At 44.6% G+C, this 23,259-nt stretch overlaps 1 protein-coding gene across 2 annotated transcripts in view; it reads left to right on the top strand.

Annotated features, from left to right (window-relative positions):
- Positions 1–23,259, top strand: part of tafazzin (tafazzin, phospholipid-lysophospholipid transacylase) — a 41,466-nt gene extending 18,207 nt beyond the window's left edge. For both annotated transcript variants that reach the window (XM_045206851.1, XM_045206852.1), the window contains exons 4-11: positions 2,409–2,454; positions 7,603–7,688; positions 11,542–11,622; positions 11,777–11,818; positions 18,929–18,991; positions 19,101–19,153; positions 19,382–19,459; positions 23,018–23,259. In XM_045206851.1, coding sequence (XP_045062786.1) covers positions 2,409–2,454; positions 7,603–7,688; positions 11,542–11,622; positions 11,777–11,818; positions 18,929–18,991; positions 19,101–19,153; positions 19,382–19,459; positions 23,018–23,119 — 551 coding nt within the window. In that variant the 3' untranslated portion in view covers positions 23,120–23,259. The remainder of the gene's footprint in view (positions 1–2,408; positions 2,455–7,602; positions 7,689–11,541; positions 11,623–11,776; positions 11,819–18,928; positions 18,992–19,100; positions 19,154–19,381; positions 19,460–23,017) is intronic.

The following is a 23,259-nucleotide window of genomic DNA, read 5'->3' as shown; positions in this document are numbered from 1 at the left end:
TCATGATTTTTTTTTCAGTGGTAGCAGAGTGCAGCCATGTGGATGAATGGAGACAGGGCAATGGTAGCAGCCAATATGTGTTACACCTGTGCTGGCTTGTCCAGCTTGTTAATGGGAAGGTGTTTCACCTGTGCTGTCCCAGGTGATATTTAAGAGCGGCTGGCCCAGTGCTCCAGTTGTCCTGGGAGATGTGGAGGTTCAACACCTTTAGTTGTCTCTTCCTATTTGATTTCTAGTCAAACAATCCTTTATCTGATCTTCTCTGTTTTCGTTTTGCTCCACTTGTTGGTTTGCTTCCTGTCTTTCAGTTTGTTTGTTTTTCTTTAGTTTGCCTCTTCTTGGGCAGATTTAGTGGGTCTCATGGTGGGGGTCTTTTAGGTCCCAGGTGTTGCTAGTCGACCTCCAGTGGACCCCCCATGAGTGCCTTTCAGAACCCCTCCTAAAACCCCACCTGTTTCGTTTTGGTTGTTAGTTCCCTCTTCTGTTTGAGTGACCATTGTTGGTTTTCTTGCTGGGGGACGTAACACATCATCTACTCTACCGGCATATCTAGAAAGTGTGTGCCCTCAGGCCTGGAGGAAAGCAAAAGTAATTCCCCTACCTAAGAATAGTAAAGCCCCCTTTACTGGCTCAAATAACCGACCAATCAGCCTGTTACCAATACTTAGTAAAGTTTTGGGAAAAAATTGTGTTTGACCAGATACAATGCTATTTTACAGTAAACAACATCATGCTTATAGGGAAGGACATTCAACAAGCACTTACACAAATGACTGATGATTGATGATAAAAATATTGTTGGGGCTGTTTTGTTAGACTTCAGTGCGGCTTTTGACATTATCGATCATAGTCTGCTGTTGGAAAAACGTATGTGTTATGGCTTTACACCCCCTGCTATAATGTGGATAAGGAGTTACCTGTCTAACAGAACACAGAGGGTGTTCTTTAATGGAAGCCTCTCCAACATAATCCAGGTAGAATCAGGAATTCCCCAGGGCAGCTGTCTAGGCCCCTTACTGTTTTCAATCTTTACTAACGACATGCCACTGGCTTTGAGTAAAGCCAGTGTGTCTATATATGCGGATGACTCAACACTATACACGTCAGCTACTATAGCGACTGAAATGACTGCAACACTTAACAAAGAACTGCAGTTAGTTTCGGAATGGGTGGCAAGGAATATGTCAGTCCTAAATATTTCTAAAACTAAAAGCATTGTATTTGGGACTAATCATTCACTAAACCCTAAACCTCAACTAAATCTTGTAATGAATAATGTGGAAATTGAGCAAGTTGAGGAGACTAAACTGCTTGGAGTAACCCTGGATTGTAAACTGTCATGGTCAAAACATATTGATACAACAGCAGCTAAAATGGAGAGAAGTCTGTCTATAATAAAGCGCTATTCTGCCTTAACAGCACTATCAACAAGGCAGCTCCTACAGGTCCTAGTTTTGTCGCACCTCGAATCCTGTTCAGTCGTGTGGTCAGGTTACACAGAAGGACTTAGGAAAATTGCAGTTGGCTCAGAACAGGGCAGCACGGCTGGCCCTTAGAAGTACACAGAGAGCTAACATTAATAATATGCATGTCAATATCTCCTGGCTCAAAGTGGAGGAGAAATTGACTTCATCACTACTTGTATTTATGAGAGGTATTGACATGTTGAATACCCCACAAGACATGCCACCAGAGGTCTCTTCACAGTCCCCAAGTCCAGAACAGACTATGGGAGGACCACAGTACTACATAGAGCCATGACTACATGGAACTCTATTCCACATCAGGTAACTGATGCAAGCAGTAGAATCAGATTTAAAAAACACCTTATGGAACAGCGGGGATTGTGAAGCAAAACAAACATAGGCAAAGACACATGCACACACACACACATGATAACATACACACTATACACACACGTACACATGGACTTTGTATTGTATATATGTGGTAGTAGAGTAGGGGCCTGAGGGCACACAGTGTGTTGTGAAATCTGTTATGAATGTCTTGTAATGTTTTTAAACTGCCTTAATTGTGCTGGACCCCAGGAAGAGTAACTGCTGCCTTGGAAGCAGTTAATGGGGATCCATAATAAATAGAAATATCAAAGATCCAGGTTGGGATATCTGTTAGTTGTAAAGTTATGGCGTAGGAGCCCTCCTATCCACAGCCTGCAAATCACCAGCAGAGGGTGACATTTTGAAATCATTTCCCATTCACTCTGTTGGGAATGTTTACTAATTGGATCATAACTCTAAAAGTAGCAGAGATCCCACTCTGGGACTTTGATAAGCATGTAGAGTATATCATTTGCAACAATATATTGAAAACTTTTGCCAAATCAAATATGGTATATTTTCAATATTCATGTTTTATATTTTTAAATATTCCCTCTCTCTCTCTAACAGGAGTTCTGCGACTCAGACAGCTTTGGAACTTCAACAAGATGCGCTGGTAAGTGATGCTGTGTTTATTAGGTGTGCCATGCATACTCATATTATTATTATTATTGTTGTGGGACTTGAGAAGCAAAAGCCGCCACTTAAATCTTCAACATTCTTCTTCTTCGTCTTCTTCTTACTATTTAGGAGAGGCTTGAGAAGAAAAAGCTGCCACTTAAATCTTCGTTCTTCTTCTTTAGCACGCTACTCCTCGTGCAGACTGGTCTCACTTGAGTTGCTTGGTTACAACTTTATGATATATTTTCTACATTCTAAATCTCCCCATTGTGACATCATCACTTCCAACATTCCATTCACTGTAAATACAACTTTTGACATAAATCAGCTACTTTGTTAACAACTTAGACCAGGGTTTCCTCGATCCTCGGGACCCCAAGGGGTGCACGTTTAATTTTTTGCCCTAGCACTACACAGCTGATTCAAATAATCAACTAATCATCAAGGTTTGATCATTTGAATGAGCTGTGTAGTATTTGTATTTAATTAAGGCAGTTATACATTTAAAAAACATTACAATACATTCATAACAGATTTCACAACATATTAACTGTGTGCCCTCAGGCCTCTACTCTACTACCACATATCTACAACACAATATCCATGTGTACGTGTGTGTATAGTGCGTATGTTATCATGTGTTTGTATGCATGTGTCTATGTTTGTGTTGCTTCACAGTCCCCGCTCTTCCATAAGGTGTATTTTTATCTGTTTTTTAAATCTAATTTTACTGCTGGTATGAGTTATTTGATGTGGAATAGAGTTCCATGTAGTCATGGCTCTATGTAGTACTGTGTGCCTCCCATAGTCTGTTCTGGACTTGGGGACTGTGAAGAGACCTCTGGTGGTATGTCTTGTGGGGTATGCATGGGTGACCGAGCTGTGTGCCAGTAGTTCAAACAGACAGCTCGGTGCATTCAACATGTCAATACCTCTCACAAATACAAGAAGTGATAAAGTCAATCTCTCCTCCACTTTGAGCCAGGAGAGATTGACATGCATATTATTAATGTTAGCTCTCAGTGTACATCCAAGGGCCAGTCGTGCTGCCCTGTTCTGAGCTAATTGCAATTTTCCTAAGTCCCTCTTTGTGCCACCTGACCACACGACTGAACAGTAGTCCAGGGGCGACAAAACTAGGACCTGTAGGACCTGCCTTGTTGATAGTGCTGTTAAGAAGGCAGAGCAGCGCTTTATTATGGACAGACTTCTCCCGATCTTAGCTACTGTTGTATCAATATGCTTTGACCATGACAGTTTACAATCCAGGGTTACTCCAAGCAGTTTAGTCTCCTCAACTTCCTCAATTTCCACATTATTTATTATGAGATGTAGTTGAGGTTTAGGGTTTAGTGAATGATTTGTCCCAAATACAATGCTTTTAGTTTAAATATTTAGGACTAACATTCCTTGCCACCCACTCTGAAACGAACTGCAGCTTTGATAAGTGTTGCAGTCATTTCAGTTGCTGTGGTAGCTGACGTGTATAGTGTTGAGTCATCCACATACATAGACACACAGGCTTTACTCAAAGCATGTTGTTAGTAAAGATTGAAAACAGTAAGGGGCCTAGACAGCTGCCCTGGGGAATTCCTGATTCTACCTGGATTATGTTGGAGAGGCTTCCATTAAAGAACACCCTCTGTGTTCTGTTAGACAGGTAACTCTTCATCCACAATATAAGCAGGGGGTGTAAAGCCATAACACATACATTCTTTCCAGCAGCAGACTATGATCGATAATGTCAAAAGCCGCACTGAAATCTAACAAAACAGCCCCCACAATCTTTTTGTCATCAATTTCTCTCAGACAATCATCAGTCATTTGTGTAAGTGCTGTGCTTTTTGAATGTCCTTCCCTATAAGCATGCTGAAAGTCTGTTATCAATTTGTTTACTGTAAAATAGCATTTTATCTGGTCAAACACAATTTTTTCCAATAGTTTACTAAGGGTTGGTAACAGGCTGATTGGTCAGCTATTTGAGCCAGTTAAGGGGGCTTTACTATTCTTAGGTAGCAGAATGACTTTTGCTTCCCTCCAGGCCTGAGGGTACACACATTCTAGTAGGCTTAAATTGAAGATATGGCAAATAGGAGTGGCAATATCGTACGCTATTATCCTCAGTAATTTTCCATCCAAGTTGTCAGAGGCCGATGGCTTGTCATTGTTGATAGACAACAGTAATTTTTTCACCTCTTCCACACTCACTTTACGGAATTCAAAATTTGAACGCTTGTCTTTCATAATTTGGTTAGATATACTTGGATATGTAGTGTCAGCAATTGCTCCTGGCATGTCATGCCTAAGTTTGATAATCTTGCCAATAACACATGATTTCTCAATTTGCAGTACGTTTGCCAATCGGTTGTGCTGCCAGACTTATTTGCTGCCAGACATCCCTCTCAACCATACAATTTTTCAATTCCTCATCAATCCACAGGGATTGAACAGTTTTTACAGTCATTTTCTTAATGGCTGCATGCTTATTAGTAACTGGAATAAGCAATTAAAAAATGTGTAAAGTGCAGTGTCTGTTTGCTCCTCATTACACACCACGGACCAACAAATATTCTTTACATCAACAACATAGGAATCACTACAAAACGTGTTGTATGACCTCTTATACACTATATTAGGCCCAGCCTTTGGAACTTTGGTTTTCCTAGATATGGCTACTATATTGTGATCACTACATCCGATGGATTTGGATACTGCTTTCAAACAAATGTCTGCATTATCAGTAATGACGTGATCAATATATGTTGATGATTTCATTCCTGTACTGTTTGTAATTACCCTGGTAGGTTGACTGATAACCTGAACCAGGTTGCAGGCACTGGTTACAGTTGGAAGCTTTCTCTTGAGTGGGCAGCCTGATGAAAGCCAGTCAATATTTAAATCACCCAGAAAGTATACCTCTCTATTGATATCACATATATTATCAAGCATTTCACACATGTTATCCAGATACTGACTGATAGCACTTGGTGGTCTATAGCAGCTTCCCACCAGAATGGGCTTTAGGTGAGGCAGATGAACCTGTAGCCATATTACTTTAACAGTATTTAACATGAGATCCTCTCTGAGCTTTACAGGAATGTGGTTCTGAATATAAACAGCAACACCTCCACCATTGGCATTTCTAGCTTTTCTGTAAATGCTATAACCTTGTATTGCTACCACTGTATCATCAAAGGTATTATCTAAGTGAGTTTTAGAGATAGTCAGAATATGAATGTCATCTGTTACTAGCAAATTATTAATTTAATGAACTTGTTTCTTGAGCTACATATGTTAACGTGGGCTATTTTGAGCACTTTTCTTCTGGGATGCTTACTTGTTTTTATTGCTTTACTGGGAAGCTTAGCAGCAGTAGATGTGCTCATGTTCTTTATGTTAGTGCAGGGTGAGCGGCACACAGTGGCCTTCCTAATAGGGCACACTGCCTCAGTGCTAACAGTATCACTCTGGTTCATAGGCACATGATTACTGCATACAATAGCTGTAGGATCAGCAGAGGCATTCAGGGCAGTTAGAGGGACATACATTAGGTTATTTATATTACATTGTGTCTACCGACGCCCCTGGTGCAATGTACATTTGCTGAAGCATTTGACAACTCTGCGTTTAGCTGAGCTGGGCTTGGGTCATTGCTAAGTCATTGTCTCAACGCAGCCTTATAATGCTGTGCAAGGATCCAGGAACCCAAATGATTTGGGTGGATCCCATCCTCCTTATAAAACGTGTTTTGTTTCCAAAAGCTATCGAAATTGTCAACAAAAGTTACACCCATTGAGCTGCAATAATCATATAGCCAGTTGTGAAGAGAAAGAATCCTGCTAAAGTGTTCAATGCCACGATTCAGAGATGGCACAGGGCCAGATATGATGGGTATTTTGTTAGTGTCTAGCAGAGAGTCAATCAGCTCTTTAAAATCCAGTTTCAACTGTTCAGAGCTGCCCTTCATAATGTCATTAAAACCCACATGGACTACGATTGAATTGATTTCCATGTCCTGACTTGGTACATTCAGGAACAGCTTAGTAATGTCATTTACTCGAGCACCGGGATAGGACATTGTTTTTGCACCAGGAACGGTCACATTTCTTAACATGGAGCTGCCCAAAAACGGCTGGCGAGAAGGATGAGGAAATCCCCCCCACTCCCACACTTAGCAGGATGCAGGCCTCCGACAGATGGAGAAGCCCCGCTCGATCCAGAGCAGGGATGGAAGGTTGTCGACTTTGAAATCGCAGCCGCAGACACAGGCAACCCCAGCGATGAAGGTGCAGGAAGATCAGGCTCCAGGACGGTGAAACTATTCGTTGTTTGTATCCGCTCTGGGCCTCTCATTGGGAGTGTAGACTGCTTTGCGGGAGGTCGCTGTCTTCGGCTTCCACGGCTCGTGACATGCGACCAACGTTAATTGCCTTTCTCCTCATGCTGTGCTCCTTCGACGGCGTTATCAGATGGGGAGCTCCGGGCAACACCGGCCAGTTGGATAACGACAAATGACAAGGCGGAGATGCATCCAACAAGCGCGAATGCCGTCCAGCCACCGGCGTAGAAAATGTAAACATTCCACTCTGCGTTCTCCCCAGTTTCTTACGTAGGCTGGCGACCTGCGTGATCAAGGAAGCCACCTCAAGCCTATAATCCTCGGCAAGTAAACAATTGCCGCATTGGAACTCTGAGTGATCCGGTTTGTCCCGAAACAAAGCGTAATAGATACAGCTCCTACAATGCTGGAACTGTTCATTTAGTTCTCCAGACAAAGGCGGCTCCATTGGAAAACTCATCTGGGACTAACTTCGTTAGCTTGATGGCTAGCAGCTTAGTGTCTCTGTCAAGCAGGCTTCAACCTGTCTCTTAAGCGGGATTCCGGGACAATAAATAGCAGTCCTAGCTGTTAAAAGCTAACCGCGTCGTGGAATCCACGCAAAATCAAGTTCTGTATTCGTATTTATGAATAGCGTTTTTGTTTTAATCGAAAATAACAAACCGAGTGATTGGACAGTATGTGATCTGTGTGGTTTCTGATTGGACAGTATGTGATCTGTCTGGTTTCTGATTGGACAGAATGTGATCTGTCTGATTTTCTGTTTGGATAGTATGTGATCTGTCTGGTTTCTGATTTGCATAGGACTCCGGCTGCGTCGGACATCTGTTTCACCAAAGAGTTCCACTCCAGATTCTTCAGCAGAGGGAAGTGTGTTCCCGTCTGCAGAGGTGAGGGGGGAGGGAGGATGGGAGGATGGGAGGCAGAGAGGGAGGGACTGTGTGGCACAGGAGGTTGGTGACACCTTAATTGGGGAGGACAGGCTCAGATTTTTTAGCAGCAAAAATAAAATAAACGTTTCGCTAAAATCAAACCAACAAAATACAAAATAAGTTCTTTATGTTTCTAAAACAAATGTATTACTAGTAACAAGTAATGTGATATTGTTTTCATTTCAATTATTGAGACCTGAGTCACAGATGAGACAAATTATTCACCTGCCCCTTTAAGCGCGGGAGTTTACCGTGGTAACGTGACTCGAGTCATGTTTGTGCCTGTGAGATTGAGAGTCCGACTAGTAGCAGTGTTAAAATAATAATAATATATTAACCCATCCACCACCCCTCCTCTTCAGAGGACAAAAATAGCCTTTTTTGTTTTTACAGCTGTTTTGTTTCATACGGTGTATTCAGATCCCTTGACTTTTTCCACATTTTGTTACGTTACAGCCTTATTCTAAAATGGATTTTTTTTAAAAAAAAATCTCATCAATCTACACACAGTACCCCATAATGACAAAGCGAAAACAGGTTTTTAGACATGTTAGCATATTTCTTAAAAAAAAAAAACTGATACCTTATTTAATGAAGTATTCAGACCCTTTGCTTTGAGACTCGAAATTAAGCTCAGGTGCATCCTGTTTCCATTGATCATCCTTGAGATGTTTCTACAACTTGATTGGAGTCCACCTGTGGTAAATTCTGAGCAATTGGGGGAGAAGGGCCTTAGTCAGGGAGGTGACCAAGAACCCGATGGTCACTCTGACAGAGCTCCAGAGTTCCTCTGTGAAGATGGGATAACCTTCCAGAAGGACAACCATCTCTGTAGCACTCCACCAATCAGGCTTTTATGGTAGAGTGGCCAGACATAAGCCACTCCTTAGTAAAAGGCACATGACAGCCCGCTTGGAGTTTCCCAAAAGGCACCTAAAGGACTCTCAGACCATGAGAAACAAGATTCTCTGGTCTGATGAAACCAAGATTGAACTCTTTGTTCTGAGTGCCAAGCGTCACGTCTGGAGGAAACCTACGGTGAAGCATGGTGGTGACAGCATCATGCTGTGGGGATGTTTTTCAGCGGCAGGGACTGGGAGACTAGTCAGGATCGAGGGAAAAATGAACGGAGCAGAGTACAGAGCGATCCTTGATGAAAACCTCCTCCAGAACGCTCAGGACCTCAGACTGGGGCGAAGGTTCACCTTCCAACAGGACAACGACCCTAAGCACACAGCCAAGACAACTCAGGAGCTTCGGGACAAGTCTCTGAATGTCCTTGAGTGGCCCAGCCAGAGCCCGGACTTGAACCCGATCTAACATCTCTGGAAAGACCTGAAAATAGTGTGCAATGATGCTCCCCATCCAACCTGACAGAGCTTGAGAGGATCTGCAGAGAAGAATGGGAGAAACTCCCCAAAGACGTGTGCCAAGCTTGTAGCGTCATACCCAAGAAGACTCGAGGCTGTAATCACTGCCAAAGGTGCTTCAACAAAGTACTGAGTAAAGGGTCTGAATACTTATGTAAATGTGATATTTCAGTTTTTATTTTATACATTTGCAAAAATGTCTAAAAACCTCTTTCTGCTCTGTCATTATGGGGTATTGTGAGTAGATTGATGAGGAAAACAACTATTGTGCTGCCACTTGTAATTTCCCCTTTCCCACCAGCTCCAGTCAGTCACAGCTCCACCTAGTGGGAAAGCCGCAGCGTTGTCGTCTTTTCCGTAGCAGTTGAAACTCAAACATAGAAAAACAACTTAGCTTGTGAACAAAACAATGTAAATAGCCAAGAAACACAAGGACAAAGTCTCACTTCAGTAGACTTTCATTTCAAGTAAATTTCTAACTTTTAAATAATAACAATAATAATAATATGCCATTTAGCAGACTCTTTTATCTAAAGTGACTTACAGTCATGTGTGCATACATTTTTATGTATGGGTGGTCCCGGGGATCGAACCCACTACCCTGGCGTTACAAGCGCCATGCTCTACCAATTGAGCTACAGAGGACCACAACTTTTATGCCTGTGCACAGCGCTTATAAAAAAGTATCTTTCACTCAGCTCTTCTCGAGCCAGGCAGTGTTGCAGCGCGAGGTGAGAGAGCCCCGAGCCAGGCAGTGTTGCAGCGCTAGGTGAGAGAGCCCCGAGCCAGGCAGTGTTGCAGCGCTAGGTGAGAGAGCCCCGAGCCAGGCAGTGTTGCAGCGCTAGGTGAGAGAGCCCCGAGCCAGGCAGTGTTGCAGCGCTAGGTGAGAGAGCCCCGAGCCAGGCAGTGTTGCAGCGCGAGGTGAGAGAGCCCCGAGCCAGGCAGTGTTGCAGCGCTAGGTGAGAGAGCCCCGAGCCAGGCAGTGTTGCAGCGCGAGGTGAGAGAGCCCCGAGCCAGGCAGTGTTGCAGCGCGAGGTGAGAGAGCCCCGAGCCAGGCAGTGTTGCAGCGCTAGGTGAGAGAGCCCCGAGCCAGGCAGTGTTGCAGCGCGAGGTGAGAGAGCCCCGAGCCAGGCAGTGTTGCAGCGCTAGGTGAGAGAGCCCCGAGCCAGTCAGTGTTGCAGCGCGAGGTGAGAGAGCCCCGAGCCAGGCAGTGTTGCAGCGCTAGGTGAGAGAGCCCCGAGCCAGGCAGTGTTGCAGCGCGAGGTGAGAGAGCCCCGAGCCAGGCAGTGTTGCAGCGCTAGGTGAGATAGCCCCGAGCCAGGCAGTGTTGCAGCGCGAGGTGAGAGAGCCCCGAGCCAGGCAGTGTTGCAGCGCTAGGTGAGATAGCCCCGAGCCAGGCAGTGTTGCAGCGCGAGGTGAGATAGCCCCGAGCCAGGCAGTGTTGCAGCGCTAGGTGAGAGAGATTATTTTACCAGCTATGAAACAAAACAGCAGAAATACTTTGAAAACATCTACTGCAGCATTTATTTTACTATAAATGTGATCAACGCCAGGGTTGTGGGTTTGATTCCCACGGGGGGCCAGTATGAAAATGTATGCACTCACTAAAAAACTGCAAGTCGCTCTGGATAAGAGCGTCTGCTAAATGACTAAAATGTAAAATGTAAATCATACTTCAGTATTTTTATTCACAAATGTGAGTGAAATGCTCGCACTGTGGAGCCCTGACCACCCGCCAACGTGGCTGGTGAAATAGACATCTTACCAGATCAATGCCAAAATCTACCCACATTTGGCAGGTGGCGGATGTTAATTTTAGGCCCTGATGGGATCAAACGCATGTTTTTTATGTGTTTGATGCGATTCCATTAGTTCCGTTCCAGCCATTATTATGAGCTGTCCTCCCCTCAGCAGCCTCCTGTGGTGTGTGGATGTGTGCAGGCGAGGAAGTGAGCATGTGGGTGTGTCGAGGGGTGAAGGTTAATGTTTTTCTGGGTGTGTCGAGGGGTGAAGGTTAATGTTTTTCTGGGTGTGTCGAGGGGTGAAGGTTAATGTTTTTCTGGGTGTGTCGAGGGGTGAAGGTTCATGTTTTTCTGGGTGTGTCGAGGGGTGAAGGTTCATGTTTTTCTGGGTGTGTCGAGGGGTGAAGGTTAATGTTTTTCTGGGTGTGTCGAGAGGTGAAGGTTCATGTTTTTCTGGGTGTGTCGAGGGGTGAAGGTTCATGTTTTTCTGGGTGTGTCGAGGGGTGAAGGTTCATGTTTTTCTGGGTGTGTCGAGAGGTGAAGGTTCATGTTTTTCTGGGTGTGTCGAGGGGTGAAGGTTCATGTTTTTCTGGGTGTGTCGAGGGGTGAAGGTTCATGTTTTTCTGGGTGTGTCGAGGGGTGAAGTTTAATGTTTCTTTGCTAAGGGGTTGTCTCCATATATATTGGTGTGTCTCCTAGGTGATGGTGTGTATCAGAAAGGCATGGACTTTATTCTGGAGAAGCTGAATGGAGGAGACTGGGTACACATCTTCCCTGAGGGTACGATCTCTCTCGCGCTCTCTCTCTCCGCTCTCGCTCTCTCTCTCCGCTCTCGCTCTCTCTCTCCGCTCTCTGTCTCTCGCTCTCGCTCTTTCTGTGTGTGTTATAGGGTGAAACTCCTCTACTAAAACTGAAACTCTCTTTTCTCTCTCAGGGAAAGTCAACATGACTGAGGAGTTCATACGGTTGAAATGGGGTGAGTTACCCAGGTGTGTGTCAGGGGGTTAGGGGGGTGTGTCAGAGGTTAGGGGGGTGTCAGAGGGTTAGGGGGTGTGTCAGAGGGTTAGGGGGTGTGTCAGAGGGTTAGGGGGGTGTGTCAGAGGGTTAGGGGGGTGTGTCAGAGGGTTAGGGGGGGTGTCAGAGGGTTAGGGGGTGTCAGAGGGTTAGGGGGGTGTCAGAGGGTTGGGGGGGTGTGTCAGAGGGTTGGGGGGGGTGTGTCGGAGGGTTAGGGGGGTGTGTCAGAGGGTTAGGGGGGTGTCAGAGGGTTAGGGGTTAGGGGGTGTGTCAGAGGGTTAGGGGGTGTGTCAGAGGGTTAGGGGGGTGTGTCAGAGGGTTAGGGGTGTGTGTCAGAGGGTTAGGGGTGTGTCAGGGGGTTAGGGTTAGGGGGGTGTGTCAGAGGGTTAGGGGGGTGTGTCAGAGGGTTAGGGGGGTGTGTCAGAGGGTTAGGGGGGTGTGTCAGAGGGTTAGGGGGGGGTGTCAGAGGGTTAGGGGGGTGTGTCAGAGGGTTAGGGGGGGTGTCAGAGGGTTAGGGGGGTGTGTCAGAGGGTTAGGGGGGTGTGTCAGAGGGTTAGGGGGGTGTGTCAGAGGGTTAGGGGGTGTGTGGGACGCAGAGTCATCACTTTTCTGCAATATTTGCCGTTTTGATCTCAAAATAGGTAATCAAATTTACATTTTTACATTTTAGTCATTTAGCAGACGCTCTTATCCAGAGCGACTTACAGTTAGTGAGTGCATACATTTTCATACTGCCCCCCCCGTGGGAAACAAACCCACAACCCTGGCGTTGCAAGCACCATGCTCTACCAGCTGAGCTACAGGGGACCCAAATCAAATTGTATTTGTCACATGCGCCGAATACAACAGGTGTAGACCTGACAGTGAAATGCTTACTTACAAGCCCTTAACCAACAATGCAGTTTTAAGAAAAATAAGTGTTAAGTAAAAAATGGATAAGTAAAAATAATAAATCATTAAAGAGCAGCTGTAAAATAAAATAACAGTAGGGAGGCTATATACAGCGGGTACCGGTACAGAGTCAATGGGAAATAACAGTAGGGAGGCTATATACAGCGGGTACCGGTACAGAGTCAATGGGAAATAACAGTAGGGAGGCTATATACAGGGGGTACCGGTACAGAGTCAATGGGAAATAACAGTAGGGAGGCTATATACAGCGGGTACCGGTACAGAGTCAATGGGAAATAACAGTAGGGAGGCTATATACAGCGGGTACCGGTACAGAGTCAATGGGAAATAACAGTAGGGAGGCTATATACAGGAGGTACCGGTACAGAGTCAATGGGAAATAACAGTAGGGAGGCTATATACAGCGGGTACCGGTACAGAGTCAATGTGAAATAACAGTAGGGAGGCTATATACAGGGGGTACCAGTACAGAGTCAATGGGAAATAACAGTAGGGCGGCTATATACAGGGGGTACCGGTACAGAGTCAATGGGAAATAACAGTAGGGAGGCTATATACAGCGGGTACCGGTACAGAGTCAATGTGAAATAACAGTAGGGAGGCTATATACAGGAGGTACCGGTACAGAGTCAATGTGTAATAACAGTAGGGAGGCTATATACAGGGGGTACCAGTACAGAGTCAATGGGAAATAACAGTAGGGAGGCTATATACAGGAGGTACCGGTACAGAGTCAATGGGAAATAACAGTAGGGAGGCTATATACAGGGGGTACCGGTACAGAGTCAATGGGAAATAACAGTAGGGAGGCTATATACAGGGGGTACCGGTACAGAGTCAATGGGAAATAACAGTAGGGAGGCTATATACAGGGGGGTACCGGTACAGAGTCAATGTGAAATAACAGTAGGGAGGCTATATACAGGGGGTACCGGTACAGAGTCAATGGGAAATAACAGTAGGGAGGCTATATACAGGGGGTACCGGTACAGAGTCAATGTGAAATAACAGTAGGGAGGCTATATACAGGGGGTACCAGTACAGAGTCAATGGGAAATAACAGTAGGGAGGCTATATACAGGGGGTACCGGTACAGAGTCAATGGGAAATAACAGTAGGGAGGCTATATACAGGGGGTACCGGTACAGAGTCAATGTGCGGGGGCACCGGTTAGTCGAGGTAATTGAGGTAATATGTACATGCGGGGAGAGGTAAAGTGACTATGCATAGATAATAAACAGAGAAGCAGCAGCGTAAAAAGAGGGGGTGGGGCGGTTATTTCTGAATCGTGACGAACCATAAAACAAATGTTTGGGGGGTTATAAAGGAGAGGCCTGAGTGGATCACCCATTGTCTGGTCACTACCATCTCAGAATGCATCTCTACGCATCCTACCAATAGAATATCAGAGTTCAGAGTGATGTCAGATAGGTCATATCAGAATGAGTGCTTCATCCAATATCCGGTGTGACAGCGTTGAGCAGCCAGCTGCTTCCCCTAACCAGTCGTCGGTCTCCTCAGCTGCTTCCCCTAACCAGTCATTAGTCTCCTCAGCTGCTTCCCCTAACCAGTCATTAGTCTCCTCAGCTGCTTCCCCTAACCAGTCATTAGTCTCCTCAGCTGCTTCCCCTAACCAGTCATTAGTCTCCTCAGCTGCTTCCCCTAACCAGTCATTAGTCTCCTCAGCTGCTTCCCCTAACCAGTCATTAGTCTCCCCAGCTGCTTCCCCTAACCAGTCATTAGTCTCCCCAGCTGCTTCCCCTAACCAGTCATTAGTCTCCTCAGCTGCTTCCCCTAACCAGTCATTAGTCTCCTCAGCTGCTTCCCCTAACCAGTCGTCGGTCTCCTCAGCTGCTTCCCCTAACCAGTCATTAGTCTCCTCAGCTGCTTCCCCTAACCAGTCATTAGTCTCCCCCAGCTGCTTCCCCTAACCAGTCATTAGTCTCCCTCGGCTGCTTCCCCTAACCAGTCATTAGTCTCCTCAGCTGCTTCCCCTAACCAGTCATTAGTCTCCTCAGCTGCTTCCCCCTAACCAGTCATTAGTCTCCCCAGCTGCTTCCCCTAACCAGTCATTAGTCTCCCCAGCTGCTTCCCCTAACCAGTCATTAGTCTCCTCAGCTGCTTCCCCTAACCAGTCATTAGTCTCCTCAGCTGCTTCCCCTAACCAGTCATTAGTCTCCTCAGCTGCTTCCTCTAACCAGTCATTAGTCTCCTCGGCTGCTTCCCCTAACCAGTCATTAGTCTCCTCAGCTGCTTCCCCTAACCAGTCATTAGTCTCCTCAGCTGCTTCCCCTAACCAGTCATTAGTCTCCCCAGCTGCTTCCTCTAACCAGTCATTAGTCTCCTCGGCCGCTTCCCCTAACCAGTCATTAGTCTCCCCAGCTGCTTCCTCTAACCAGTCATTAGTCTCCTCGGCCGCTTCCCCAACCAGTCATTAGTCTCCTCAGCTGCTTCCCCTAACCAGAATAGAATTTTGATTGACCACATGACATTGATTTTGAGATACGAAGACGTTATTATAAATTAAATGAAACTGTTCCACGAAATTGTGCATATGAAAACCATAACTGGCACGCAGATCGGTAGAAATGGTAAGATAAATTGGCACTCCACATGAGAAAGGTTGCCGACTCCTCGTGTAGCCTGTTACCGGCAACTTCAGGAGAGTAACGGCAGAATCTGAGAAAGCCAGCAAGAGAGGGAGGAGGATGGTCAGGTTAAGTTAATTTTTTATTCTGGTTATCTTGATCTCTGGCTCCCTCTTGAGTAATTTGTGTCTTATTTCATCAAACAGTGCGCTTAAAGCATCAGACAAGCTCAATGCATATGTACTTTATTTCATCAAACAGTCCTCTGTAGCTCAGCTAGTAGAGCACGGCGCTTGTAACGCCAAGGTAGTGGGTTCGATCCCCGGGACCACCCATACACAAAAATGTATGCACGCATGACTGTAAGTCGCTTTGGATAAAAGCGTCTGCTAAATGGCTTATTATTATTATTATTATTATTATTATTTTATAAAAACACATAGGGTGTGTCTATATATGGAAAAATACACGTTAAAAAATTTTGACCAATCGATTGGTCGAAAAACAGACAAGTTTCGGTCGACCAAGATTTTTTTTTTTGTCGGGGACAGCTTGTGTATTGCTAGATATTACTACACTGTTGGAGCTAGAAACACAAGCATTTAGCTAGATATTACTACACTGTTGGAGCTAGAAACACAAGCATTTAGCTAGGTATTACTACACTGTTGGAGCTAGAAACACAAGCATTTAGCTAGGTATTACTACACTGTTGGAGCTAGAAACACAAGCATTTAGCTAGATATTACTTCACTGTTGGAGCTAGAAACACAAGCATTTAGCTGGGTATTACTACACTGTTGGAGCTAGAAACACAAGCATTTAGCTAGATATTACTACACTGTTGGAGCTAGAAACACAAGCATTTAGCTAGGTATTACTACACTTGGAGCTAGAAACACAAGCATTTAGCTAGATATTACTGTACTGTTGGAGCTGGAAACACAAGCATTTAGCTAGGTATTACTACACTGTTGGAGCTAGAAACATAAGCATTTAGCTAGGTATTACTGTACTGGTGGAGCTAGAAGCACAAGCATTTAGCTAGATATTACTACACTGTTGGAGCTAGAAACACAAGCATTTAGCTGGGTATTACTACACTGTTGGAGCTAGAAACACAAGCATTTAGCTAGATATTACTTCACTGTTGGAGCTAGAAACACAAGCATTTAGCTGGGTATTACTACACTGTTGGAGCTAGAAACACAAGCATTTAGCTAGGTATTACTACACTGTTGGAGCTAGAAACACAAGCATTTAGCTAGGTATTACTACACTGTTGGAGCTAGAAACACAAGCATTTAGCTAGATATTACTTCACTGTTGGAGCTAGAAACACAAGCATTTAGCTGGGTATTACTACACTGTTGGAGCTAGAAACACAAGCATTTAGCTAGATATTACTACACTGTTGGAGCTAGAAACACAAGCATTTAGCTAGGTATTACTACACTTGGAGCTAGAAACACAAGCATTTAGCTAGATATTACTACACTGTTGGAGCTAGAAACACAAGCATTTAGCTAGGTATTACTGTACTGTTGGAGCTAGAAACACAAGCATTTAGCTAGGTATTACTACACTGTTGGAGCTAGAAACACAAGCATTTAGCTAGATATTACTACACTGTTGGAGCTAGAAACACAAGCATTTAGCTAGGTATTACTACACTGTTGGAGCTAGAAACATAAGCATTTAGCTAGGTATTACTGTACTGTTGGAGCTAGAAACACAAGCATTTAGCTAGGTATTACTGTACTGTTGGAGCTAGAAACACAAGCATTTAGCTAGATATTACTTCACTGTTGGAGCTAGAAACACAAGCATTTAGCTAGATATTACTTCACTGTTGGAGCTAGAAACACAAGCATTTAGCTAGGTATTACTACACTGTTGGAGCTAGAAACACAAGCATTTAGCTAGGTATTACTGCACTGTTGGAGATAGGAACACAAGCATTTAGCTAGATATTACTACACTGTTGGAGCTAGAAACACAAGCATTTAGCTAGATATTACTACACTGTTGGAGCTAGAAACAAGCATTTAGCTAGGTATTACTACACTGTTGGAGCTAGAAACAAGCATTTAGCTAGGTATTACTACACTGTTGGAGCTAGAAACACAAGCATTTAGCTGGGTATTACTGCACTGTTGGAGCTAGAAGCACAAGCATTTAGCTAGGTATTACTGTACTGTTGGAGCTAGAAACACAAGCATTTAGCTAGGTATTACTGCACTGTTGGAGCTAGAAACACAAGCATTTAGCTGGGTATTACTGCACTGTTGGAGCTAGAAACACAAGCATTTAGCTAGGTATTACTGTACTGTTGGAGCTAGAAACACAAGCATTTAGCTAGGTATTACTACACTGTTGGAGCTAGAAACACAAGCATTTAGCTAGATATTAGCTGGGTATTACTGTACTGTTGGAGCTAGAAACACAAGCATTTAGCTAGGTATTACTGCACTGTTGGAGCTAGAAACATAAGCATTTAGCTAGGTATTACTGTACTGGTGGAGCTAGAAGCACAAGCATTTAGCTAGATATTACTACACTGTTGGAGCTAGAAACACAAGCATTTAGCTAGGTATTACTACACTGTTGGAGCTAGAAACACAAGCATTTAGCTAGATATTACTACACTGTTGGCGCTAGAAACACAAGCATTTAGCTAGATATTACTACACTGTTGGAGCTAGAAACACAAGCATTTAGCTAGGTATTACTGTACTGTTGGAGCTAGAAACACAAGCATTTAGCTAGGTATTACTACACTGTTGGAGCTAGAAACACAAGCATTTAGCTAGGTATTACTGTACTGTTGGAGCTAGAAACACAAGCATTTAGCTAGGTATTACTACACTGTTGGAGCTAGAAACACAAGCATTTAGCTAGATATTACTACACTGTTGGAGCTAGAAACACAAGCATTTAGCTAGATATTACTACACTGTTGGAGCTAGAAACACAAGCATTTAGCTAGATATTACTGTACTGTTGGAGCTAGAAACATAAGCATTTAGCTAGGTATTACTACACTGTTGGAGCTAGAAACATAAGCATTTAGCTAGGTATTACTACACTGTTGGAGCTAGAAACATAAGCATTTAGCTAGATATTACTGCACTGTTGGAGCTAGAAACATAAGCATTTAGCTAGGTATTACTACACTGTTGGAGCTAGAAACATAAGCATTTAGCTAGGTATTACTACACTGTTGGAGCTAGAAACATAAGCATTTAGCTAGATATTACTGCACTGTTGGAGCTAGAAACATAAGCATTTAGCTAGGTATTACTACACTGTTGGAGCTAGAAACATAAGCATTTAGCTAGGTGTTACTGTACTGGTGGAGCTAGAAACATAAGCATTTAGCTAGGTATTACTGTACTGTTGGAGCTAGAAACATAAGCATTTAGCTAGGTATTACTGTACTGTTGGAGCTAGAAGCACAAGCATTTAGCTAGGTATTACTGTACTGTTGGAGCTAGAAACACAAGCATTTAGCTGCACCTGCGATAACATCTCCATATCTGTGTACGTCCTTTGATTTGTGTGTGTTTCAGGTGTGGGCCGTCTGATAGCAGAGTGCTCCCACAACCCTGTTATTCTCCCTATGTGGCATGTAGGTGAGTTACAAGCCCCCCCCCCCCACCCCACACACACACACACACACACACACAACATACACACGCTTTGCACACAAGTTCTAACTTGTGTTAAATGTTCCTGTCTCAGGTATGAGCGACGTCTTGCCCAATGAGAGGCCCTACATCCCTCGTACTGGACAGGTGAGAACACACACACACACACACACACACACTGGACAGAGACACACACACTGGACAGAGAGAGAGAGAGAGAGAGAGAGAGAGAGAGAGAGAGAGAGAGAGAGAGAGAGAGAGAGAGAGAGAGAGAGAGAGAGAGAGAGAGAGAGAGAGAGAGAGAGAGAGAGAGAGAGAGAGAGAGAGAGATGCACCCTGACGTCTAACCCTTAACCTCTGACCTCTGTGTTGTAGAGAATCACGGTCCTTATAGGGAATCCATTTACAGTCAAAGACCTTCTGGAGTCACTCCGACAACAGCAGAAGAGCCAGGTGAACACACGCACGCACGCACACACACATACGCACACATACATACGCACACACACATATACACACACATACATACACACACATATACATACAGTGGGGAGAACAAGTATTTGCTACACTGCCGATTTTGCAGGTTTTCCTACTTAGAAAGCATGTAGAGGTCTGTCATTTTTATCATAGGTACACTTCAACTGTGAGAGACGGAATCTAAAACAAAAATCCAGAAAATCACATTGTATGATTTTTAAGTAATTCATTTGCATTTTATTGCATGACATAAGTATTTGATACATCAGAAAAGCAGAACTTAATATTTGGTACAGAAACCTTTGTTTGCAATTACAGAGATCATACGTTTCCTGTAGGTCTTGACCAGGTTTGCACACACTGCAGCAGGGATTTTGGCCCACTCCTCCATACAGACCTTCTCCAGATCCTTCAGGTTTCGGGGCTGTCGCTGGGCAATACGGACTTTCAGCTCCCTCCAAAGATGTTCTATTGGGTTCAGGTCTGGAGACTGGCTAGGCCACTCCAGGACCTTGAGATGCTTCTTACGGAGCCACTCCTTAGTTGCCCTGGCTGTGTGTTTCGGGTCGTTGTCATGCTGGAAGACCCAGCCACGACCCATCTTCAATGCTCTTACTGAGGGAAGGAGGTTGTTGGCAAAGATCTTGCGATACATGACCCCATCCATCCTCCCCTCAATACGGTGCAGTCGTCCTGTCCCCTTTGCAGAAAAGCATCCCCAAAGAATGATGTTTCCACCTCCATGCTTCCCGGTTGGGATGGTGTTCTTGGGGTTGTACTCATCCTTCTTCTTCCTCCAAACACGGCGAGTGGAGTTTAGACAAAAAGCTATATTTTTGTCTCATCAGACCACATGACCTTCTCCCATTCCTCCTCTGGATCATCCAGATGGTCATTGGCAAACTTCAGACGGGCCTGGACATGCACTGGCTTGAGCAGGGGGACCTTGCGTGCGCTGCAGGATTTTAATCCATGACGGCGTAGTGTGTTACTAATGGTTTTCTTTGAGACTGTGGTCCTAGCTCTCTTCAGGTCATTGACCAGGTCCTGCCGTGTAGTTCTGGGCTGATCCCTCACCTTCCTCATGATCATTGATGGTAACGAGTTCAAACAGGTGCAGTTAATACAGGTAATGAGTGGAGAACAGGAGGGCTTCTTAAAGAAAAACTAACAGGTCTGTGAGAGCCGGAATTCTTACTGGTTGGTAGGTGATCAAATACTTATGTCATGCAATAAAATGCAAGTTAATTACTTAAATCATACAATGTGATTTTCTGGATTTTTGTTTTAGATTCCGTCTCTCACAGTTGAAGTGTACCTATAAAATTACAGACCTCTACATGCTTTGTAAGTAGGAAAACCTGCAAAATCGGCAGTGGATCAAATACTTGTTCTCCCCACTGTAGCTACAGGTCAGCTCTATAGTAGGCATCATTAAACTAAAGACTGTACAGACTGGGGCCAAAGCAGCAGCTACTCTTCCTGGGGTTTATTATGGATCCCCATTAGTTCCTGCCAAGGCAGCAGCTACTCTTCCTGGGGTTTATTATGGATCCCCATTAGTTCCTGCCAAGGCAGCAGCTACTCTTCCTGGGGTTTATTATGGATCCCCATTAGTTCCTGCCAAGGCAGCAGCTACTCTTCCTGGGGTTTATTATGGATCCCCGTTATTTTTATTCTGTACAGGCTTCCTTCTTTTCATTCTGTCAATTAGGTTAGTATTGTGGAGTAACTACAATGTTGTTGATCCATCCTCAGTTTTCTCCTTTCACAGCCATTAAATTCTGTAACTGTTTTAAAGTCACCATTGGCCTCATGGAGAAATCCCTGAGCGGTTTCCTTCCTCTCCGGCAACTGAGTTAGGAAGGACGCCTGCATCTTTGTAGTGACTGGGTGTATTGATACAAAATCCAAAGTGTAATTAATAACTTCACCATGCTGAAAGGGATATTCGATGTCTGCTTTTTAAATTGTTACATCTACTAATAGGTGCCCTTATTTGCGAGGCATTAGAAAACCTCCCTGGTCTTTGTGCTCGAATCTGTGTTTGAAATTCCCTGCTCAACCGAGGGGGGGGGGGGTTTAAGACGGTCATACTATGGATCATTTAGCCATTTTGAATGTTAGGGCACCTAAGGTATAAAACATATATAAAATGATTTGATAAAATATTGATTTTGGCCTTTACTATTTCTACTACTACATTGAATTACACATTCATAAATGACGAAAAGGACAGTAAAACATTAATCCTAAAACACAAGGTTTTGAAGTTGGTCTTAAATCTAGGAGATATACATTTTTGTATATATATTTAGACATATTTAACCCCTTTTTTTGGGTAGACACAAAACGACCTTCATACTTCCATTCGTTTTTTTAAACCGGTACCGGTTACCTTCAGATGAGTCCTGTAGTAGAGCAAAACGGAGAAGACGTTCGTGTTCGTGACAGTCTCCCCTTTCCATAGAGTGGTCATAATAGTTTCGATGCTACAGACATTGACTCATGGTCTGACTAACACTGCTCTAGTATCGGCTGTGAATTGAGACGCATCCAATGCAGAAAATAAAACGATCTCTAGCTTAAACTGACAGATTTTTATGGGGATTTTGACGGTGCGTCAATTGACTCTAGGGGGTTAAACACTATTATTGCACACAGTGAGTCCATGCAACTTATAATGTGACTTGTTAAGGCAGACCATTCCATAAAAATTGAGCTCTGTAGAAGAAAGCCCTGCCTCCAGCTGTTTGCTTAGAAATTCTAGGGACAGTAAGGAGGCCTGCGTCTTGTGACCGTAGCGTATGTGAAGGTATGTACGGCAGGACCAAATCAGAGAGATAAGTAGAAGCAAGTCTATGTAATGCTTTGTAGGTTAGCAGTAAAACCTTGAAATCAGCCCTAGCCTTAACAGGAAGCCAGTGTAGAGAGGCTAGCCCTAGCCTTAACAGGAAGCCAGTGTAGAGAGGCCAGTCCTAGCCTTAACAGGAAGCCAGTGTAGAGAGGCCAGTCCTAACAGGAAGCCAGTGTAGAGAGGCCAGTCCTAGCCTTAACAGGAAGCCAGTGTAGAGAGGCCAGCCCTAGCCTTAACAGGAAGCCAGTGTAGAGAGGCCAGCCCTAGCCTTAACAGGAAGCCAGTGTAGAGAGGCCAGCCCTAGCCTTAACAGGAAGCCAGTGTAGAGAGGCCAGCCCTAGCCTTAACAGGAAGCCAGTGTAGAGAGGCCAGCCCTAGCCTTAACAGGAAGCCAGTGTAGAGAGGCCAGCCCTAGCCTTAACAGGAAGCCAGTGTAGAGAGGCCAGCCCTAGCCTTAACAGGAAGCCAGTAGAGAGGCCAGCCCTAGCCTTAACAGGAAGCCAGTGTAGAGAGGCCAGCCCTAGCCTTAACAGGAAGCCAGTGTAGAGAGGCCAGCCCTAGCCTTAACAGGAAGCCAGTAGAGAGGCCAGCCCTAGCCTTAACAGGAAGCCAGTGTAGAGAGGCTAGCACCGGAGTAATATGATCAGATTGTTTGGTTCTACTCCATCACACAGATGGAGATGAGGAAGGCCCTGACAGATTCCATCCAGGAGGAGTTTCGTAGCCTGCGGACCAAGGCTGAGGCTCTCCACCAGCGGGTACAGACCACTACTTGAGCCCCGGGCTCCAGCACGGCCTCCACGCCTGGCCCCTACCCAACCTCAGGGTACCAACTCACTATAGAGTGGACAGAGAGACAGACTGTACACACACACACACACACACACACAGTACAATATATATACACACACACACA

This window comes from Coregonus clupeaformis, chromosome 24 (genome assembly GCF_020615455.1).
Source record: "Coregonus clupeaformis isolate EN_2021a chromosome 24, ASM2061545v1, whole genome shotgun sequence".
Taxonomy (NCBI): Eukaryota; Metazoa; Chordata; class Actinopteri; order Salmoniformes; family Salmonidae; genus Coregonus; species Coregonus clupeaformis.
Note: the sequence above shows the minus strand (reverse complement) of the source record. Positions and strands in the feature narration are given on the sequence as shown.